The sequence below is a fragment of the Diadema antillarum genome, unplaced genomic scaffold (genome assembly GCF_040938485.1).
Source record: "Diadema antillarum isolate AM-2024a unplaced genomic scaffold, OU_Dant_1.0 scf00000170, whole genome shotgun sequence".
In the NCBI taxonomy this organism is placed as follows: Eukaryota; Metazoa; Echinodermata; class Echinoidea; order Diadematoida; family Diadematidae; genus Diadema; species Diadema antillarum.
The window spans coordinates 474,065-496,583 of NW_027271059.1; the positions used below are offsets into that span (position 1 = coordinate 474,065).

The 22,519-nt window shown below is 37.1% G+C and overlaps 1 protein-coding gene across 3 annotated transcripts in view; it reads right to left on the reverse strand.

The window, feature by feature from the left end:
* LOC139722753 (tyrosine-protein kinase CSK-like) overlaps nt 1-22,519 on the reverse strand; it is a 156,637-nt gene that overhangs the window by 22,022 nt on the left and 112,096 nt on the right. For all 3 annotated transcript variants that reach the window (XM_071634037.1, XM_071634039.1, XM_071634038.1), the window contains exons 5-6: nt 15,086-15,151; nt 3,953-4,055 (exon numbers count right to left, since the gene is read on the reverse strand). In XM_071634037.1, coding sequence (XP_071490138.1) covers nt 3,953-4,055; nt 15,086-15,151 — 169 coding nt within the window. The remainder of the gene's footprint in view (nt 1-3,952; nt 4,056-15,085; nt 15,152-22,519) is intronic.

Here is a 22,519-nt window from a genome sequence, read left to right on the forward strand (position 1 = left end):
AAAGATGAAGGTTGCACAACTTCATATCGCATTGATTACATATGCCAAATCTAAAGTCAAATGTTCAAAAACTGAGGGATTACAACATGTAGCTAAATCCACAATATAATTAGTTCAACAATGATACAAGATAAAGTTTGCACATCTACATACTATAGCAGTTTACACGTGCCAAATTACAAGCCAAATGCTCAAAAACTCAGGAAGTTAGCTTTACATGTATATAAAAAAAGTTACCTTAAGTTGGTAACCTATTGTTCAGCATAGCTGAAAGATGTGTTTAGCACAATTGAAATTTATATTGGCCAAATGTGCCAAACCTCAAGTCAAAGGCTCAAAAACTGAGGGAGCTAGCTAAATCCACTTGTAACTTGCAAGATTTTCATTAAAAATGCTGTTACCATGGTAACATATTGTTCGATGACAAAATATGAAGTCTGCACATGTACATGCTATAGCAATAACATATGAAATTCAAGTCAAATGTTCAAAAAAATGAGGGAGTGAGCCAAATCTATACCATTTTGTGTGATTGTCATTAAACATGCTGTAACCACGGCAACAAATTGTTGAACACTGACGAAAGATAAAGTTTGCACATCTACATACTATATACCAGTTACAAGCTGTACATGTGTACATGTGCCAAATTTCAAGCCAAATGCTCAAAAATAAGAGGGAGTAGTAAAGGTCAATTCACACATTTTGTATGATTTGCCATGGCAACTGATTTCTTAAAGGAAAAAATAGTTCTCGTTTGCCTGCAGAACTGTCAAATTTTGCTCCAAAATGTATACATATGCCTAAGAAATGTGTGGAATAATGCTGCAATAACAAGATATTTCTTGGGTAACGACGAAAATGTGAAATATTAACCAAAAATGTTTGCCAGAATCGAAATATATCTGAACTTACCGGATCAGGGATCAGACTAACTCAGATTCGGGGTCAAATTGGCCTCGCTTTGACAGCGGGGCCAAGTTGTCCTTCTGAATTCTCCCTATCGCATGTGGCTCTCCAAATCTGAACATGTTTGGTGCTCTAATTCTTTTACTTTTAATTCTTGGGATATACATGTAGGCTTATGGTTATGAACGCACGATGTGTATATCGGTACGCTTTTATGCACATTGAACGCCGAAGTACTAACATTCATAGATCGTATCAAAATCTGTCTTATAATCTCGTGAATAGTAGAGTTATTTTCGAGTCTGTAACTTTACATTTGATAAATGGGATTCTTCTGCGAAGCGGCCCAATGCTGGGTTGATGATGCCAAACAACAAAATTATGGAAAATATCCAAAGATGAAGGACGTGTTGATGTGGGCGAAGTTCCCGACAGACCAAGTTCAGCAGAGAGCAAGGAAAAATCTGCTTCGCAGGAAAGACCACTTTGACCTGCAGTCAAACTCTTGTATTTGTTCGAGACATTTCCAGAAAGGAGCAATTTCAGTAAATGGCACTGCAAATGCCCCACCGAAATATTTTTCCTAGCATAATTTACGGGGAGTTATGCCCAGCCCTTCATTTACCGGTCGTAGGAACGTTTCTTTCTCTAAGAAAGTCCTTTAATCGGGATACAGACATTCTCCAAAATTGGTCATCAGGTTGATCAAGTTGCTTGTGCATATCGAGTTTGGTGCATTTTGAATGTACGATCAAAGATCCTACACTACTTAAGATCTTTGGTATGATTTTCCGGAACCGCATCAGATATCGGTATTGCGAGGTGATATCACTTGATACTGGCTATATGCCGGATATCAAACAACCTCTTTGGCACGCATATAAAATGAAAGTGTGCCTGCAATAAATACTGTATGTATAAAATATGGCAATCATGGACTGCATGTAAATTGTCTGAAATCAATTACTTGTAGGTCATCAGGTTGATCAGGTTGCTTGTGCATAACGAGTTTGGTGCATTTTGAATGTACGATCAAAGATCCTACACTACTTAAGATCTTTGGTATGATTTTCCGGAACCGCATCAGATATCGGTATTGCGAGGTGATATCGCTTGATACTGGCTATATGCCAATATCAAACAACCTCTTTGGCACGCATACAAAATGAAAGTGCGCCTGCAATTACTGTATGTATAAAATATGACAATTATGGACTGCATGTAAATTGTCTGAAATCAATTGTAGGGCCGAGTTGACCTGAGTCCAAATTAGTCTGGATCCTCCACGGAATAAAAGTCAGTATACCAACTTTTATTTTTCTATACATGTACTATTAATCTTAAAATACTCCAATACTACTCATTATCCTGGCAAATTGTGTCAGCCAAGTAAGGTTCATGGTAGACTCTTATGAAATATTGCAAGCAAATATGAAATGATGCAAGATGGGTTCTCAAACCCTTACTAGAGTCACATGTACAATTGTATGTTTTACCTTTAACACTCATGAAAAAAAGGTGTCTTGCACAACTACACGTTTCATTGATCACATATAGTGCCTAATTTCAGCTCATTTGCTTTGAAACTGAGAGAGTAGGTCGATCCACAACATTTTGTGTGATTTTGTCAGGAAAATCTATTGCCATGGTAATGCAATACGTGATCCTGTTGGAAAAGGTGTTTTGCATTTGGCACATCTACAATGTACCTATGATAGTGGTCACAAATGCTACATTTGGGGTTAATTATTCAAAAACTGAGGGAGCTACTTCAATCCACATATTTTTGTGTGATTTGTATAAAAACGGCTGTTGCAATGGCAACAGATTTCTTAACACTCGCGAAAAGGTGTCTTGCAGCACTTTACATTACATTGATTGTATGTGCCAAATATCAGCTAAACTGCTTTAAAACTGAGAGAGTAATTCCATCCACAACATTTTAAGATTTTTATGAAAATTTGCCATTGCCATGGCAATGCATTTTGCGATCTACTGATGAAAAATGTGTCTTGCCTTGCACATCTACCTATGACCGCAGTCACACATGCCAAACTATACGTCAATTGCTCAAAAAATAAGAGTAGTTCGTGCCACATTTTGCATGATTTTATGAAGATTTGCAGTTACCATGGTGACACGTTACTCCATACAGATGAAAAAAAGGCCTTGCACATCCACCTATGATAACGGTCAAACATGTCAAATTTTGGCTCAAAACATGAATAGTTAGATCTACATGTGTACAAGATTTTGCAACGGACAAATCGACCGCCTGATCAGCTGACCTGCTGAATGCCTGACCGAGCAACCGACCACCTGGCCACCCAGCCTCAGAGTGATTCCTATACCCCCATACACACTATGTGTGGGTTGGGGTATAATAACCACTAACTACTCTAAGATAGGCTGGTAAAAACACTAATCATCAGCATATACACGTACATTGTAGCACATTTGCACTAGATTTTTCTGCTGCATTTGAAATAATAAAATAGCAGTATTTTATGAAGTCGACTTCTACCCATCTATAAGAGTTAATACGTTTAGACGAATTGTTTAAGTCATGCAAACAAATGAAATCGACTACATCTGCATTCGTGTGGGACTAAGTTATTGCTACAAGCTATCTAACTGTATATTTATCAAGAGGTGTTTGACACAAACAAAATGACACATGCCAATAAAGAATTTTTGAAGGGTCATCTTGACTTTAACGTTGGGCTTTTCAAATATGAACAAGATACTCAGCAGTGAGTATCTTATTAATGAACAAAGCATACTAACCTGTCAGTGTGTAACACTGCTATTCCCTGCCCCACCCTAAATATCACCAGTTGGTTCTCCCATAAATTTGTAAATACGTCCCTGGCACCCAAAGTGTGCAACTCCGACAGGGCTGTATATAAGGACCTGCGTTCCCGCTGCACTTCCGCTTTCGCTAACATACTAGCTGAGTACATCTTAGTTGATGCAACAGACATAAGAAAATCTACGCTGAAACTACAAACTAATCTGTCCAGTTTCATAAAGCCATACTTACGTCATTATAGATGCTTCTGAAATGATGGACTGCGCTGCTTCATTGTTGCCAAGGATAACTTTTACCGCCACCTTCTTGTTCTTGTATTCACCTACACGAACAGCTGTGAATTGACAGAAGAAACAAGTGAATAAGAGTCACAGACACGTACACATCTATAGTGAAACTTTAAAAAAATATCAAAATATTACTAGAAGATACAATGTATACAGATATGAAAGGATTCATCTTTAAAGAAGCAAACAAATCTGCATTGAATAAAGTAATCTGCACGTCACAATTGGTCCTCTCACTGTTGCTACAAGTTGTAAAAAAGGGCAGTAATGTCACAACAACCTTATTTGCTTTGATCCCATGTTCGCAGCTGCAACTCAAAAATATCTGAAATACGGTATGTGCCAAACTTGATCTGCCCCAAAGATCGATGTACGAAGACAATGGATTCACGTCTCATTGCATAATGATGAGCCACTCTCTAAAAAAGATATGTCTTTACGATGGTAATTACTTTTCGCTATCCCTGCTTATAAACGATGGGCGGTAGACAATGGTAAAGACGTGGACAGTGCGAACAGAAATTGCACAAATAGTGCTGAAATAAATATCAAATTTAATTGACAGAACATGTCTGGACACTAATCTGACATATCAATCTATAAATAACTATATTTGAAGATGATACCATATGTGACCGTGCATTTAGGACCAAAAAAAAAAGTCTCACACACTGATTTTGTGTGAGGACTGAAAATAGGTGAAATGGGTAAACATAGCCAACCTTGAGCTTTTCATATATTCTGAAAGAATATCTTCTTCTACATTGTGCTCAGGTTTGGGATCATAAAACAAACACAAAAATTTGCATTCTTAGCAGTTTTCCTCAAACAAATTTTTGTAGAATAGTGTGAGAAGGGGTGTCTTATAAAGTCCTGTTCAATTCTTAAAAACCCTGTACATATTCTTCATTTTCAACTCTAATAACTTTAGAAAGGATGATGCTACTGCTGTGAAAGTTGGCATTAATCATGGACAAAATGTTTTACTAAAGCATGCTCAATTTCAGCTTAATCTCATAATTCCTTCATTGTTGTTGCTCCAGTGGTTTACATCCTATTTTTTGTCCCATTCATTGCACAGCTAGCACAGCCTGGTAAAGATTAAGTGCTTGAATGTAAGACCCTGTACTTCAGAGCCTCTTTTCTCAGTTCACACTTTTCTAAAAGTGTGTGCTTTCTTTTCAATATTTAGGTAGGTTAAGAGAGTCCATTTGAATTGAGTTACACATCATTCTAAAGCTTAAAATCTGCTCTTTTAGAATCTGCTCTTAAAAAATCCATGTCTGGCAACTTTTTGTTGGTTTTGTGATGCAGGGTCACATATGGCCATTTTTACAATCAGTGGTGTAAAACACAGTGTTGGCACTAATTGGTGTATAACTTTCTTATACACTGACAGATATGCATTATTTTTTCTCATAAACTTACCACTCACAGTGTCTACCTTGGGTACCTTAATGAACTTTCCTCTCTTTTTCTTTCAGATGTGGCAGGCACTTACATGCTTGAAATCCAATACTTTTGGTTTACTCACTCTGACATAGTATTTTTGTCAGAGCTAGCACATTAAATTGTTTATTCCTTTTCATTATTTTTTGTTGCTGTTGTGATAGACAGGTATCCAACATTAAGAACTATTATGTTTACCAGGATCTGCTTTGTCTTCTTTAAATACTGAAATTGTCCAAACTTTATGTTTCGGAGGTGACACTTTCCGTTAACAATTAACCCCTCTTTTGAGTTAGCTCTTGTACACAATTATAAAATTCAACTTTGCTAATTTCCATCAAAACAGAATAGTAATCAATCTGACTTAGCTTTGATCCAAAGATTATTTAATTCAAATAACTTATCATTTTTTGGTGAGCATTTATAAATTTTAAATGTAACTTTTCCGTTAACATTTCTGTCACCTCCGAGACAACAGATTTATGTATTTGATTTTTTTATTCTTGACATCAGTCATACATTATATTTGCAAAAATGTAACATATCCCCTCACATTATCTCTGAAGGAAGGTAGTAGAAATATAGCCTGTTGTTTTCATTTCGGAGCAATTTACAATTTTCCGTTAACACTTGTCACCTTCGAAACAATTGTCACCTCCGAAACAAGCATACTATATTTGATAATTTCTTGAAGACAAAGCAATTTTGTTTGATTCTGTCCAATTGACAGGAATCTCTTTTGGATGACAATAGTAATATGGCAACAGGAAGTGAGAATTTTCTAGAGATTAATAAAAGATCCAATAAAGACTAAAAATTACTGTTTCGGAGGTGACAAAACACTGTTAACAAGATTTTTTGCTCATTTCTGTTGAAGAGAAACCATATCATGTAGACCAATGGTTTTATTTATTTTAGTAACATAAGTCTCAAAGTGGAGAAATCAACTACCACATTCTCACTCTTTTTTTATTACTAGACTGTACGTTTTAGGGCAAATTTACATTTTTTTCACTTTTTTTTGAACAATGAGAATGCACAAAATACACCCATCTGTTGTATGTATAATATTGTAATCAAGATCAATTCTCCTGCTTTAGTTAAGTAAACATATATGCTTTCATCTTAGAAGCTTGATTTCCAACAAGCAATTTAGTTGTGAAGATTTACCAATCACAGCTTTCCATGTAGGTTGCTTTTTCTTGTGTTTTGGAGGTGACATTGTTTGTTAACACCATATTGTTAATGTGATAGTGAAAGGCAAGACTTCAGTTCCTTTTCACTATCTATTAGCATTTTCTAATACATTTAATATCTACAAAATCATCACAACAGAAGTGACTTTTGTATACATAGGTCACCAGAATTCCCTTGATACCAAAGCGATACATGTGGCAGTTCATGCATGCCCTAGTCCACAATCTTTAAAAAAATTTAAAGATTCCTTAATTTAGGGAATTGGGGGCCCCCTGGGGCCCTCTGGGTGGGGCATGGTGCCCATTTTGATAAATTGAGATCCTGACCCCCTAAGGATGCTACCTGCCAAGTTTGACGAAAATCTATCATGAGGTTTTCAGGAAGAAGATGACAATGTACGATTCAGGCCCCCATTTGGACCTTCCTAACCAACCCCCCCCCCCCCCCACCCCTGCCCCCAAGAGGGGCACCCCTGGATCTCCTATGAACAAACTCGAAACTACAGTCATTAATGTACTCACTCATAGTATTATCTTAGCTGTATAACTTCTGATTCTAGAGAAAATTTTTAACGATTCCTTCATTTGGGGGGTTTGGGCCCCCCTGGGGGCCCCCTGGGTGGGACATGGTGCCCATTTTAACAAATTGAGATCCTAACCCCTTAGGGATGCTACCTGCCAAGTTTGGTGAAAATGGGTCATGGGGTTCTAAAAAAGAAGATAAAAATGTACAATTTAGGCCCCATTAGGACCCCTCCTCACCTCCCTCCCCTGGGTCCCAAGGGGGGCACCCCTGATTCTGCCATGAACAAAATTGAAACTGCAGTCATCAATGTACTAACTCATAGTATTAACTTAGCTCCATCACTTCTGGTTCTAGAGAAAAAGATTTTTAAAGATTCCTTAATTTTGGGGGATTTGGGCCCCCTGGGGGTCCCCTGGGGGCCCCCTGGGTGGGTCATGGTGCCCATTTTAACAAATTGAGTTCCTAACCCCCTAGGGATGCTACCTGCCAAGTTTGGTGAAAATGGGTCATGGGGTTCTCAAGAAGAAGATGAAAATGTACAATTTAGGCCCCATTAGAACCCCTCCCCACCCCCCCTCCCCTGGGTCCCAAGGGGGGCATCCCTGATTCTGCCATGAACAAACTTGAAACTACAGTCATTAATGTACTCACTCATAGTATTATCTTAGCTGTATAACTTCTGATTCTAGAGAAAATTTTTAACGATTCCTTCATTTGGGGGGTTTGGGCCCCCCTGGGGGCCCCCTGGGTGGGACATGGTGCCCATTTTAACAAATTGAGATCCTAACCCCTTAGGGATGCTACCTGCCAAGTTTGGTGAAAATGGGTTATGGGGTTCTAAAAAAGAAGATAAAAATGTACAATTTAGGCCCCATTAGGACCCCTCCTCACCTCCCTCCCCTGGGTCCCAAGGGGGGCACCCCTGATTCTGCCATGAACAAACTTGAAACTGCAGTCATCAATGTACTAACTCATAGTATTAACTTAGCTCCATCACTTCTGGTTCTAGAGAAAAAGATTTTTAAAGATTCCTTAATTTTGGGGGATTTGGGCCCCCTGGGGGGTCCCCTGGGGGCCCCCTGGGTGGGGCATGGTGCCCATTTTAACAAATTGAGTTCCTAACCCCCTAGGGATGCTACCTGCCAAGTTTGGTGAAAATGGGTCATGGGGTTCTCAAGAAGAAGATGAAAATGTACAATTTAGGCCCCATTAGAAGTCATCAATGAACTAACTCATAGTATTAACTTAGCTCTATCACTTCTGGTTCTAGAGAAGAAGATTTTTAAAGATTCCTTAATTTTGGGGGGTTTGGGCCCCCCTGGGGGCCCCCTGGGTGGGTCATGGTGCCCATTTTAACAAATTGAGTTCCTAACCCCCTAGGGATGCTACCTGCCAAGTTTGATGAAAATCGGTCTTGGGGTTTTCAAGAAGAAGATGAAAATGTAAAAAGTTTACGCACGACGCACGACGCACGACGGACGACGCACGACGCACGACGCACGACGGACGACGCACGACGGACGCCGGACGAAGGGCGATCGCAATAGCTCACTTGAGCCTTTGGCTCAGGTGAGCTAAAAATGTAAAAAAAAAAAAAATCATCAAATAATCAAACTCCACAAAAAGGCCACATGCCTATACTGTAAAAGTGGTTTCTTTCGCGTTCAGAAACTTTCGCGGTTTCCATCGGTGCCGACTTTTTCGCGTGTGTTTAAATTCGCGGTCGGTAATGATAGCATTGTAACAAGCAACGAGTTCAAAACATTTTCGCATGATGTTAAATTCGCGGTTCAACCTCAAAGCGCGAAAAGCGCGAAAATAAAACCATCGCGAAAGAAACCACTTATACAGTAGCTGGAGCACAACTTGTTCTTGAATTCTTAGTTGTTGTTTTTCCATGTACAATGTGGTAATCATAAACAAAATTAAGAGATTTTTTTAAATATGACAATAATTATTACATTTTCCAAGTTGAACCAACTGTTTATGACATTGTATTTTTTAAGATTATTGAAGTTATGTGACAACTAAAGTGAACAGAGGAACAAGTCCCCAGGACTGGAAAGGGAAAGATCCAAAAACAAGATTTGTAGTTCTATTTCAGTATAATTCTGATGAGGCATTTACCTTGCTTTGTTATTATTTTTTATCTTAGAATTTGGCTTTAAGTACTGGAATTTCAAGGAAAAGAAAATGGTTTCTTAAAGGACAAGTCCACTTTCATATACTGGTACATGTGGATTGAGTGAATGCAACAACATTAGTAGACCACATCATTGAAAGTTTGGGGGAAATTGGACAATCCATTCAAAAGTTATGGGTTTTTTAAGTATCTGCGCAATCACTGCTGGATGAGACGACTACGACAGTGTATGATGTCACATGCATACAACGATATAAGGAAAATATAAGTGAATTTCACAAAACTTTACTTTTTGAAAAAAGTGCACATTTCTTCGACTTGCTACTGATGTATTTTAGAGCAATATTATTCACCCTGCCTTCCAAAAGAGAGAAGTCATGTGTTCTTTTGTTATGCAAGAAAAGTGAAAATACAGTATGTTGAATTTTCTTCGTTGATACTTTCTCTATATCCTTGTACACATGTGACATCACAAGCTATACCTGGAAGTCTTCTCATTCAGCTTTGACTGAGCAGAAACTTAAAAAATCCATAACTCTGGAACTGATTGCCTTACTTTCCTCAAACTCTAACTGATGTGTTTTACTAATATTGCTGTATTTACTCAACCCTCATGTCTATTGAGGTGAACTTGTCCTTTTCCAGTTTCGGTCCCTTATAGGTTTATTTGAGACCAGTTTGTGTCCGTGACCTTCTGTGAAGTTGATGGGGATAATTACTGAACAAAAACAAATTTTCCCCTCAAGTTCACAGAAAAGCATTATGCTGCTCTCTTCAGCTGGGAAACACAAACTGTTCTCTTAACCCAAGTGTAAAAACCTGTTAAAGATTAGTATGAATTACAATCTCAAACAAAATATGAGCTGGTATCCATTATCATGAAAGAGAATAACCAAACAAAATAACAAGTAAGAACTGAAAGAAAGAGCTTATATTTGAAAATTAAAGCCATGAGGAAAGACATGAATGTTCACTAAATAGTTAACACCTGAGAAGTTGGGTTGTCTCTGTGTTGTGTCACCTCAAAAACAATAAAATGGTTTTTCTCATCTTATACTTTTTACTCTCAAAAGTGACTGTTAAATATGCATGATTTGCAGGTAATTTTCAATCAATTCAGAATGATACGTAAAATATTTTTTAGTAATGTCAACAGTTTAAATGAATCTGGTGTATAGAAAATTTATCCCAGATGAACCAAACACCTTTCACCAGTATTATAACATTTGTATGGTGGCTATCAAGGATGATGAAGAATTCATGAACATCCTTGAATTAATCTATTTATAAAACTATGTGCAAACAAAAACGTACACAAGTCAAATAAGAATTTTTGCTTTTGGTATTCATACCGTATGTCCCCGCCAAAAAATGACAGTGGTACCCTCCGCAACGATAACTGTAAAGATAGTAAATCAATCTAAAATACAATTTGAGGGATTGAAACTATAACTCATGGCCCACACCTTACAGAAAACCCCATTCAATTTGCATCAGAGGTCAAAGAGAATTGAGGATTTTTGTACTAGAGCATGTGAGGAATCCCTTCCCTCCAAGTTCTGCATGTGTTTACACATTAATATGCAGTTCCAAAAGCATCCAAGTGCTGAACTTGGAAGAATAAGACTCCTGACATCCTTTATAACAATCCGCATTTCTCTGAGATCACTTAACCAAATTGACTGGGGCTTTCTGCAAAATAGAGCTAAGATGTTATAATTTAAGACCCCAAAGTAGAATTTAGCTGATTTAATCATATTGGATGCTATCAATGCAAAAGTCTAATTGTAATTTTTTTTTTTTTTTTTTTTGGGGGGGGGGGGGGTATACTATATGAACACTTGAACACAATGTTAACATTGAATGTCACCTCCGAAACAAAGTTATTCTTCCCTGGTGTTGTGGAATAAAATGTTCTGAGAGCAAAGAAACATTACTGAAATGATCTTACACCCTCATTTCAATTTAAGGTAGAAAATGGAATGCCACGTTTCTTCAGGTTACAATATTTAGCTTACATCCTTCGTCCAAATGGAAGGTAAATTACCGGTACCCATGCTAATTAATGAAGTGTAAAAAAAAAACACTTGTTCTGTGTGGTCTATCTGCTTGAAACAGGAGTTAATTTCTTGTTCTCGAGTTACAATTATTAAAAACATTGATAAAAAGAAGAAGTTTTTGTGTTATTGTCACTTATTCTAAAAAAAAGTGAGTGTTAATATTAATGTCACCTCCGAAACATTCTTATATGTTAACTGTCACCTCCGAAACATCCATGTGTGAAAAATCCAAGTTTTAAAGAAATGATTGGAATTTCATTTAACCTACATAGGAAGGTAGCCCTTCTTAAAGACTTGTTATAGTAAGAGTTTGACCTGGCCTGCCCTCCAATGAATAGTTAAAATCTTAAAAATTACATGTCAATTGGTATTTTTAGCAAAAATTTATAAATCTCATGTATTTTTTTTAAATTCACTTCATATTCAACCCCCAAATAGTTTTGATTCACAAACTATATATTGTTCTTAACCATATAAACTTTGCATGGTGAAGTTTGACTACAGAGTTTTGTCAATATGGTGCAATTCATGAAAGCAAAATTTTGCTTAAATTTACTTCAGGTGCCAGGGTTTTCCTTAAATTACACCAATAACCCTTTCAGCTTTAAGGTCTGAAATGTTATTTTTTCAAAAATTTGAATACTTTCAAACAGGAATCAAACAGAATAATGAAAAAGTATTTTGTTTGAAATTTTGACCCTCCGAGTACAAAAGTTACACCACTGATCGTAAAAAAGGCCATATTAGTTTCATTTGTCGGAAATACATGCAATCGGAAAGATGATAAAAAATGGTTTTCCATTCTGAGGGTAAAATTTCAAACACTTTCACAACATACAGCTCAGATTTACACTTTTGCACATATTCTTGGAAGGGATTTTTGACTTTTGTTTTATATGCTTCACCATCGGGTAAAATTTCATTCCATTTGATATATAATCGAGCAGCATATACCTGATACTATGGTAGCATTAAAAATTAATCTTCAGATTGCTCAGGAAGATGAAGGCTTCAGGCATCGAACATTAAAGCACAAATGCACCTGTGGAATTCTTTTGTCCGTCCATAGAAAATTGACAGCTTACTGGTATTGAATAATTATAGCCAGCTGGAACTCCATCTCTTGAACCTCCATGATAAGGAGGGGCGAGGGGCCTAAGTTTTGGAACTCACTTCCCAATGACATAGTAACAGCACAAACTTTGAATTCTTTTAAGAACAAATTAAAATTCTTTTTATTGAAATTTTACGACATACAACCAAATTAGGTTTGGCTTTATTGTCTCAATCAAGTCATCTTTTTTACAAGTATTAAGATATCACACAGAAATCATCTTGTAAAGAAAATAATCTGTCGAACATAAGTTTTTCTCAGATATTTCTTTTATTGTACCAGACAACAATGAGTCTATTCTCTTTCTCTTTTTTTTACATCTGTTCCTATGCATTCATACCAGTATATGCACCCAATCAATGGCAATATCAAACCAGGGAGCGTTTTATCGGTTTATTATTGCATTTACATCATGAAGTACAGTATACATGCTTGTGTCCACGGTGGCATGTGTTGTACCATAGTCTCATTTCCCCCTTTTTCTTCTTTTTCCTTTTTCCTTTTTTTTTCTTTCTTTTTCCTTCCTAAGTTAATTTCATGTCAGTTGACATTGGTTTCTTCGATTTTGTGTAAATATTTTCCGAGGGTCCCATACCCTACAAGCTTTGCTTTTTAGTGGGACCCTCCATTTCCATTCTAATCTTTGTATTACGTTTATACCTTAGAAAGGAATTTCTGTTGTTACTTGTGATCACTCGTACGTTTTCTTTGAAATTGTTACAAATATGTTCTGTAAATGTATTGTATATAATTTCCCCTGTTTATTCAATGAAAATGGAAATAAAATTGAAATTGAAAAAAATTGAAATTGATAAGACTGTACAAATATGAACTACATGTACATAATATCTGGCATCTATGAAAATTGATTCTAATCGATAAGTCAGTTGAAAAAATACAAAATTTTACAATGAATTTTGTCACTGGCTCTGGTGTTGTACAATGTAGCAAGTGTAAGAGATGACATAATGTGAATGGCAGACAGTACACACAGATTTTATTGTGGGGTGCTTCAAACCTACTAATTCTCAACATGCCTGATATAGAGAGTAGATACAATAACTTACCAGTAGAACTTTTTCCCTTTTTTTTCATTTCATTCTATTTCATTTCAAAAACATTGAAATTAGAATACACATAACAACATAACTGAATGCAATAAAAAACAAATCAAGAACAGTGATACAATTTTGTAAATTTCAAGACAAATACCAAAAAAGACCCCCCAAAAAGTCAGAAATGAAGAGGACTGCTGAAAAGCAGAGATTGTGCACTGTAGTCTGCAGTCCCCTCATAAACTTGCCCATATTAACAATGAAACAAGCGGGAGGGGGGATGCTGTAATGGACAAGAACTGTGGATAAGTAAGTAAAACTAGGTACACACGTTAACACTCACACATCAGATGTACAAAATACAGTGTACACTACACTTGTATGCACTGAACAAAATTGCTTTAGTGGTGGCTTGAATTCTGCTTTGCTGCACATGATTGGGAAATCTTACTACTACATGTACTTAATACAATTGTACATTGCCTACAGTTACCGCATGAAACTGAACAAACTTTACAGGTAATTGTGTCATAGGTACTGGATTACCTCTTTAGAAATTGTCGAGAAGTCCTGGTTCACGAAAAATTTGACTTGCTAAATACATGTTGTATATGGCGTATACAGTATTTATGCACATTGAATTTCAGAATATGGTAACACAGCGATGATATGATCCAAGGAAAGAAGTGCACAATTTGTCACATACCCACACCACAGATACACACAATAAAGTTTACATACATGTATACATTTCTGCGTACACAGGTAAGGGTGACTGTAAGGGCTCCCATCATTCACACATCATAAATACGGCCCTGACACACTTTACCGGATAGGCCCAACGTACAAGAAACGGGCAATGTTTTGCTCATCCATTGTTCAAATCGTCCATCTGGTAAACAAAGTGTAAAGTTTTCCGTTTTAGAGGAGTGTCCATGCAGAGTCTAGGGACTGAACAAAACAAACAAGGCACCCAAGGCAATTCTGTACAGGACAGTGGAATGTGCGCAAATGTATGAGAAACAATATAAACTGCATGCCCACCGGACAAATCACACAAGGAACAAATAGGTGACACACGAAACGTACACTGAACATCAGAGAACCGTGCATATGCTTTTGATGTGCTGTAAATAATAATAGCTGTTCCTTTCGTTCCATCTCTTGCAGCAACAAACTCTACACGAGATCTAGCGGATGGAAACATGTGGAAACGACAAAGTACAGTACAGATACAGGAGAAAACGTACAACTATTGGACAAGGGTCAGATCGTGCTATCGAGAAAAAACTTTGTGCATGCACAAAGGTTTCTGGCCACTCTGACGGGAATTACCTGAAGATAAACGTCCATACACATGACAAAAAGGACATAAAACGCATTTTAACAAATATCAATGAATGCCACAAACCAACATTAAAGTGTCTTTACACATAACTGGTATCTTGACAGTAACATTTTTATTTGCTCCCAGACAACCGAATACATTGGAGAAGATACTTAATAGCATAAATAATGCTGACTTGTTTTTTACCTCCAAAGAAACCATGGCCAATTTCTTCTCCAAGCTTGAGCTCATTTTTGTTCACAGCCCATGGACCTGCAATGCAAAGTATGAGTCATGACAATGTACGAAAGGAATAAAAATACTACAGAATCTTTATGAGCATTTAAGCGACAAAGAAAGTTGTTTTATGAAAACTTTGCAGTGTAACATACATCAAATATGGTATTTCAGAAGGAAATGATAGATATTAATCTCAGCTTCAGCAATCATTAAAGGTAAAACAGAGTTCTCAGAGGGGCTCAAAACTCATCTTCCATCAACTGGAATTTGCCTTCAAAATATTGATAGGGTCTGCCAAGAAACTTGTCTGGCTGATGCAATTTGTCAGGATAATTAGTTGTTTTTGGGTATGTTCAGATCAGAATTGTAAAATAATAAAGTTGGTGCACCCAGCTTTTATTCCTGGTGAGCAAAGGAGCTGTCAGCATGCTTTTTTGGTTAATATTTCAAATTTCATTGTTACCCAATTGAAATAATGTTATCACAGCTTTATGTCACACATTTGTTATGCATATGTGTCCATTTTAGAGCAAATATTGACAGTTCTGCAGGTATATGGCAACTATGTTTTACCTTTAATATTACATATGTACACAAAGTAGTCATCATGAACTCTGATGTCCCAAGCATAGTAACTTCTCATTTTCTCATGTACTTTTGTATCTGTGCAAATTAACTCGCATTTCAGTTTTTAGTGAAATTTAAGATGAGACCCACTGGTCAAGTGCTCACCTGAACAGCACAGAGTCACGAGGTAAAGCACCATTTTGAAAGCAGAGTGGCACTAAAGCCATGTCAAGAAAGTAACTAGTAAAGATGTCAATACGTTGTATGACATTACCAACACTAAATCAGTTTTAAAGCTTCAATATGGTGTCAGATTTGCTCAATATCCTTACAGACTTGCAGTTTGTGTTGTGTTATTTCAAAGTCACAACATCATTCCCTTTTGGTGAACTTTTCATTAGAGCCATCTCCTACAAACAATGATTGATGACTCATCTCTTGTTGATTTTTTTTTTTTCATTTTGAACTCTTTATTACCTGTGGCCAATCTTTTGGTATGACTCAATTTGTATACCTCCACAATGTTACTAGAGGAATTTTGTTTTTGGGTTGTTCACCTGTTCGTCCTATTATCCATAATAAATTTTGTGGATGACGTAACTTAAGAATCATTTGAGATATCCACACAAAACTTAGCATAATGTAGGTATGAATGGACAAACCTGCATCAATCCAATTAAAGGTGCATGCGCTCAAGTCAAATGTCGATTTTAAATTCTAAAATTACACCATTTTCCTTGTATCTCTCATTTTCCTTGTATCTCTGCAATCCTTGAAGGTATTTCATGAAACTTACTTCATACATGTATTACAAGACAAGATTTTTTAGGGAAGGTTTCGGGCCATGGGGTCAAAGGTCAAGAAAGAACACTAAAATTATTATTGTTTTTTCCCATATCTCTGATATGGCTCAAGGTATCTTTATAAAATTTCGCATATACAAGTATTGCCTGACAATGATTCTGTTGGGATATTTTGGGTCATGAGGTCATAGGTCCAGCTAAAATGCTAAAATTACACTATTTGATGCTAAAGATTAAAATTGGAAAGGACTTTAAATAATATAGATAAATTCAGTTTGTGTGCTATTGTTTATGTTGATGTCTATTTCACCAATAACTGCGGGGCTTAAGTGTGCCGAACAGTAGTTCATATATGATGTGATTATGCATCACAAAACCAACAAAAAGTCACACGACTCAATTTTACATGAGGACTCAAAATAGGTGAAATTTGTCAACCTAGTCGATCTTTTTTTTTTTTTTTTTTCTGAGAGAGCAATTCTTTTACAGAATTCTTCAGTTTGAGATCATAAAAAGAATGGGAAATTTTGTTTTGGGCATTTTTTTCAGGAAAACTTTTTTTTCTTGGATAATGTGATTAGGCATACTCTAGACACCCCTTTTCATTTCTTAACCGGAAATGTCACTATGGCGACTGGTATGCCTCTGCCATAAGACATGGTTCTGTCAACAGGTCTATTAGTAGAGCAGATAAGCCGAAGAATTGTGCAAAATTTGACTAAAGCATGAAACTTTCACCATTGTTAGTACATGCTATAAGATTAATTTTAAGATCGGGAGGTAAGTCTGAATTGACCTCTGATGACCTCTAGAGGTCAATGACCTCAAAATCTAAGAAAATTGATATTTTGCGTCATTGGTTAATGATAAACACAGTAATGATGTACTAAAACTTACTTTTTGTCACAGTGAAATTGTCTTTATGTTCCACAGAGCCCTGACAGGTTTCTACCTTTGACCTCTGATGACCTCCAGAGGTCAATGACCTCAAAATGTCAGAAAATTGATATTTTGCATCATTGGTAAATGATAAAACACAGTAATAATGTACTAAAACTTAATTTTTGTCACAGTGAAATTGTCTTTATATTCCACAGAGCCCTGACAGGTTTCTATCTTTGACCTCTGATGACCTCCAGAGGTCAATGACCTCAAAATGTCAGAAAATTGATATTTTAATGCGTCACTCATAACTAAAACACGATAATTATGTACTAAAAACTAATTTTTGTAAGAGGAATTGCCTCAATGTTCCACTGAGCCTTTCGAGTCAGATTTCTACCTTTGACCTCTGATGACCTCAGATGACCTATGATGAGGCCAATGACCTAAAATGTTAGAACATTGATATTTGGTGCAATTGGTTGATGACAAACATGATTTCGATGTTATATTCATTTGTATTACAAATGAATTGTTTTCCTATTCCACAGAGCAAGAGAAATTACTCACGTGTTCTCTACCTTTGACCTCTGAGGAAGGTGACAGGTCAATGACCTCAAAATATCAGAATATTGATATTCTATGTATAGTCAATGGTCAACTTTGTAATACCCGATGTACAATCATTTATGCTATAATAGAAGAATCTTGTCATTCCATGGAACATTGGTCATTAGCCTGTGCATTATATCCAACTTTGACCTCTCAGGACAATGAGAGGTCACTGAGGTCACATGTGTAGGCTTACCTGTATTGTTGTTTGGCTTCATTGGTGTAATCGTAAATGCTTAATCATGTACAAATCACGCATTGACAAAGTAAAATGTAACAAGTAAAAAATATGCATACATACAAAGGATGTATGCATATTCCACAAAACATTGGTTTATAGTAACAGGTCTCTGAAATGTGAGAGGTCAATTACTTCAGAAATAAAGCTTAAGTTTCTTGAGTGATGGCAGTGACCTCAAATATAACTGTTATGTTTCGGTTAGTTATGTAGACCAGCAAATATAGGCAAATATGGCCATTATCTCGACACTCGAGGAAAACAAGGCCCACGAGACTGATATACAGAGTGTTTAATCTATTCAGTGTAAGTCTCATAGATCTTTTCCCCCATTTGTCGGACTCATTATGGGACTGGTTTGCCTAAGTGTCAAGCTCATGGGCAATATTTGCATAGTTTCCAGCTGGTGGACTTGTATTGGCCAGTGTAAAGCTGGTGGGTTGTTACAGTATGACTGTGATGAATGACTCATGGTCCTGGAGTATACAGTCCACAGCTGCGACATCATGGACCATCTTGAAAACTTCGACATACTGTGAGGCCCAACATGCATTCCACATGAAGCAATCCTGTGTATTGCAACTAGCTATTGCCATCCGAGACCTACCCAGGGAATAGATAAGCATTCATGGCAAACCATGGAGAAAGCGGATTGTGCAAAATATTTTGGAGTTCCAATAGGAGGCTCAGCTGGAATCAAATCGCCACAGCAGCTTAAAAAGGTTATACTTCAACCAAAGACTCTCTCCAGACGAAGATATGAGTATCATAAAGTTCAGGTGTTTTGCCACTCCATGCCGCTCAGGACTGTCCTGGAATATGCATGCATCATCTGGGATCCATTCACCCAGGTGAAACATCATGAAGTTTGGAATGATCCAGAGAAGATATGCACTCTTTAGCTTCAATGACCATCATATGCAAAACAAGTAGTGTTACAGCCACACTTGAAAAACAAAACAAAGCAAAACAAAACAAAACTACAAATGGCAATCCCTGTAAGAAAGTACAGCACAGGCAAATTCAGCGATGATGTTCTGCATCAAGAACCCCACAATATCCACTCCGCGGGAAGTTGTGGCTCTATTGCTGCATTCTTCAAAAAGGGCCAATGACCAAAAATGTCAGGCATCATTTGCAAGAACACAAAGTAGGCCTACTCCCAAAAAAGGTGGCGGCTACTCTCGGCCACTGTCTCTTGTATCTCTTTGAAACACTTCAGGAGAGAGATACTCAATATTCAGCTCTGTTATTAAAGATACATATGTCTCTCTTTTTGTTTTTGCATTTGTTTGTTGTTTTTTGCTTCATATAGCTCTTTGGATACCTTCTTTAACCAATTAAGAAAAGGCTCCATGGCAGATTACAAGATTACACAGTATAATGAAGAAGAAGAAGAAGAAGAAGAAGAAGAAGGAGAAAAGGAAACGAGATCTGCTGTCAATGATGCAGAGCCAATACCAATCAGTTCCATGGCAGATCTTAGTCGGCACTGCAAAGGTTTGGATGTCTCTCTCTGTTGACAAAGGATATTCTAAAGCTCCAAGTAAGTCCATGGGGTGGTTTACATTGTCTGGGCATAGAGGGTTGGGTTGGGTATATGAGGATATGATGCTTTGTTATAAAAATTAGGTCTGAGATATCTGTTTCTATGTTTGTTTTGACCATCCCGCATGGAATTCCAACGAAAAGGAATGATAATGTGTTGGACCCAGCCGCCACCGTGTTTTTTCAATAGATTTTGATATTACAGTGTAGTTTAGAAAAAAGTAACCGCTCATTGTCCTAGATGGAAGTCAAAATTGAACTGTGTGTGGAATACTCTGCATACAATTTTGGACACACACACACACACACACAAAATGCATTTTTTTAAATATAATTATTATTTCATAAGCAGCTGGCCATTACAAACCAATGAGACCAGACATCAATATTCTTACATATTGATGCATATCTTTCAATATCCTCCAGAGGTCAGAGGATCATCGCTAATGTTCATGTGAAATGAGTACACGCCTTTTGAATTGCTCACTTTTATTGCTATAGAAATACACAATATGTGCATCATGTCAATCATTAAATATTTTATCAGTTTCATTTTCAGTCTTGGATTATTTTTTCTATGTACAAATAATATCGTGGCAAAGTAAACAACTTTCACATCAAAATATAAACGAGAATACTAAAAAAGAAATGGATGTAATAACGTGCAAGGCAAATACCAGGCCTACATCATCTTAAGGTATACAGGTGAAGGAAATCACCTTATTGATAAACAATTTACTTGACTGGGATAGCGACCACTGAACAATATTGTTTCTTAAAACTCTCTCTTCTTTTCAACAAGTGGAATAAAACACATGCACATACTAGGGCATCAGTTTGGAGGAGGGGTGGGGTGGTGGCAGGGATAGTTGACCCCACCCCATTAAATTCTGAGATTTGGACTATGTTTTGTTGTTGTTAGTTTTTGTTGTTGTTTTTTGCTTTTTGCTTTTTAGACAGAAAACTGCCAAAGTTTTTCACTTTAAGTGTGCATCGGATTGTTCAAATTTAATTCTGAAATGCAAAATCTCCCTTCTGTGAGAGGGGATATCTCCTTTCAATAGACTCCTTCCCCCTGCTTGGTTCCTTCCACAGATATAACATACTTTGGGGAATGATAATTTCCCTTATTCTATGAAAAATGTTTTTAAGAGATATTTTTATTTGAATTCCAGAGATGAAAAGGCTTTCCTATATATGCACGATTGTTCATTTTGGAGGGCAAGAGGCATTTGCCCCGCCTCCCGAGAAAATATGGGAGGGGGAATGGTGGGGACATAGAACTTTGCCTCCAAGTATTTCCTGAGATGGAGATTTTTTTTCTTCACTTTTTTGACAGAAAATGAATTGTCACTGAACATTTCAGCTATAGTATGCACCAGAGTAAAAGGCAGAATCTCCTTTGCATACCCCCTCCCCCACACTATCTTTTGTTATATCCCCTTCCATATACGCTCAGTGCTTTTGTCCCATTTTTGTTCAATATCATCACAAAGTATGTACTAGATCTTTAATTTCAGTTCCGACATATTAAAGAAAATCCCCTCTTGTTGGAGGGGGAAGTGTATCTTTCAATTAACAATCCCTCCTCGGTTTCTACCCTTAGATTTGGTACACTCCTTTTACTGATAATTTCCCAAATATTCCATCATAAATGTGTATACTAGATTTTTTTTTTACATTTCTATTCTTACTGCAAAGGCTCTCTCGCATGGGAAGGATTAGGGGACAGCCCCTTTCATACCCTCCTCTCGGTGTATCAACCTCTCCTCCATGCATTGATTATGCCTACACATTTGGGTATGGACTTTTTTCATTGAATCATTGAATCATTGAATTGCAAACAAAAGAATGCAAAAGCTCCATAATGTGGGAGGGGGATACCTCCACCCACATCCTTCTGTCGATTGGTCTCCCTCCATAGATGGCTGACTTACTACACCTTTTTGATACAAATTTCGAGGTATTCCTTCAAAAGTGCCTGTGTGCCAGGTCGTTGAATCTCATTTCTCAAAATACAAGAGCTCTCTCGAATGGGAGTGGAATACCCTACCCTCGCCAACGCTGCGCTTGCTGGGTTCCCATCCATATAGACTTGCTACACCTTGGTGATCCATAATTTTCCAACTATTTCCCCAAACGTATGCATCAGATTCTTTAAAAAAAAACAAAAAAACTTCGTCTTTGGGAGGAGGGTAGGTGAGATGCACCCACACCCCATCAACTTCCGTATAAGTGATGACGCACACATTAAACAAGAGCTACACAGAATCACTGATTTCAGGTCTAAACCTGCAAAAATCCAATCCTTCACCCACATCCTCCCCCTCCCCCTCCGCTTCATTCTTTTGCACCATGAACTTATGCTTTTACATATTTTCCAATTCTCCCCCCCCCCCCACGTGAAAACAGATCGACACCCCTTGCTCTGTGCACATACCCGACTTAGATAATTACCTGAAAAGTTCTGCGGAATGAGTAGCCACTTTTTTGGTTACAGAAATGCATGGTTTGTAAGCCTTACATTATAAACAATTATTAACTATTAACTATCGCAATATCAATATTAACATCCTCACATTTCATTCGAGGTATTTGACCTTGTGTGATTTTCATAGGTGAACGGTAATGGCTCGTTAATAAGCAGGGCCTACGATTGCTCTCTAGAACATCATCATGTTTACCATTGATGATGCCAAACTATTCTGATGATTTGAGGTCATTGACCTCTCTAGATCATCAGAGGTCAAA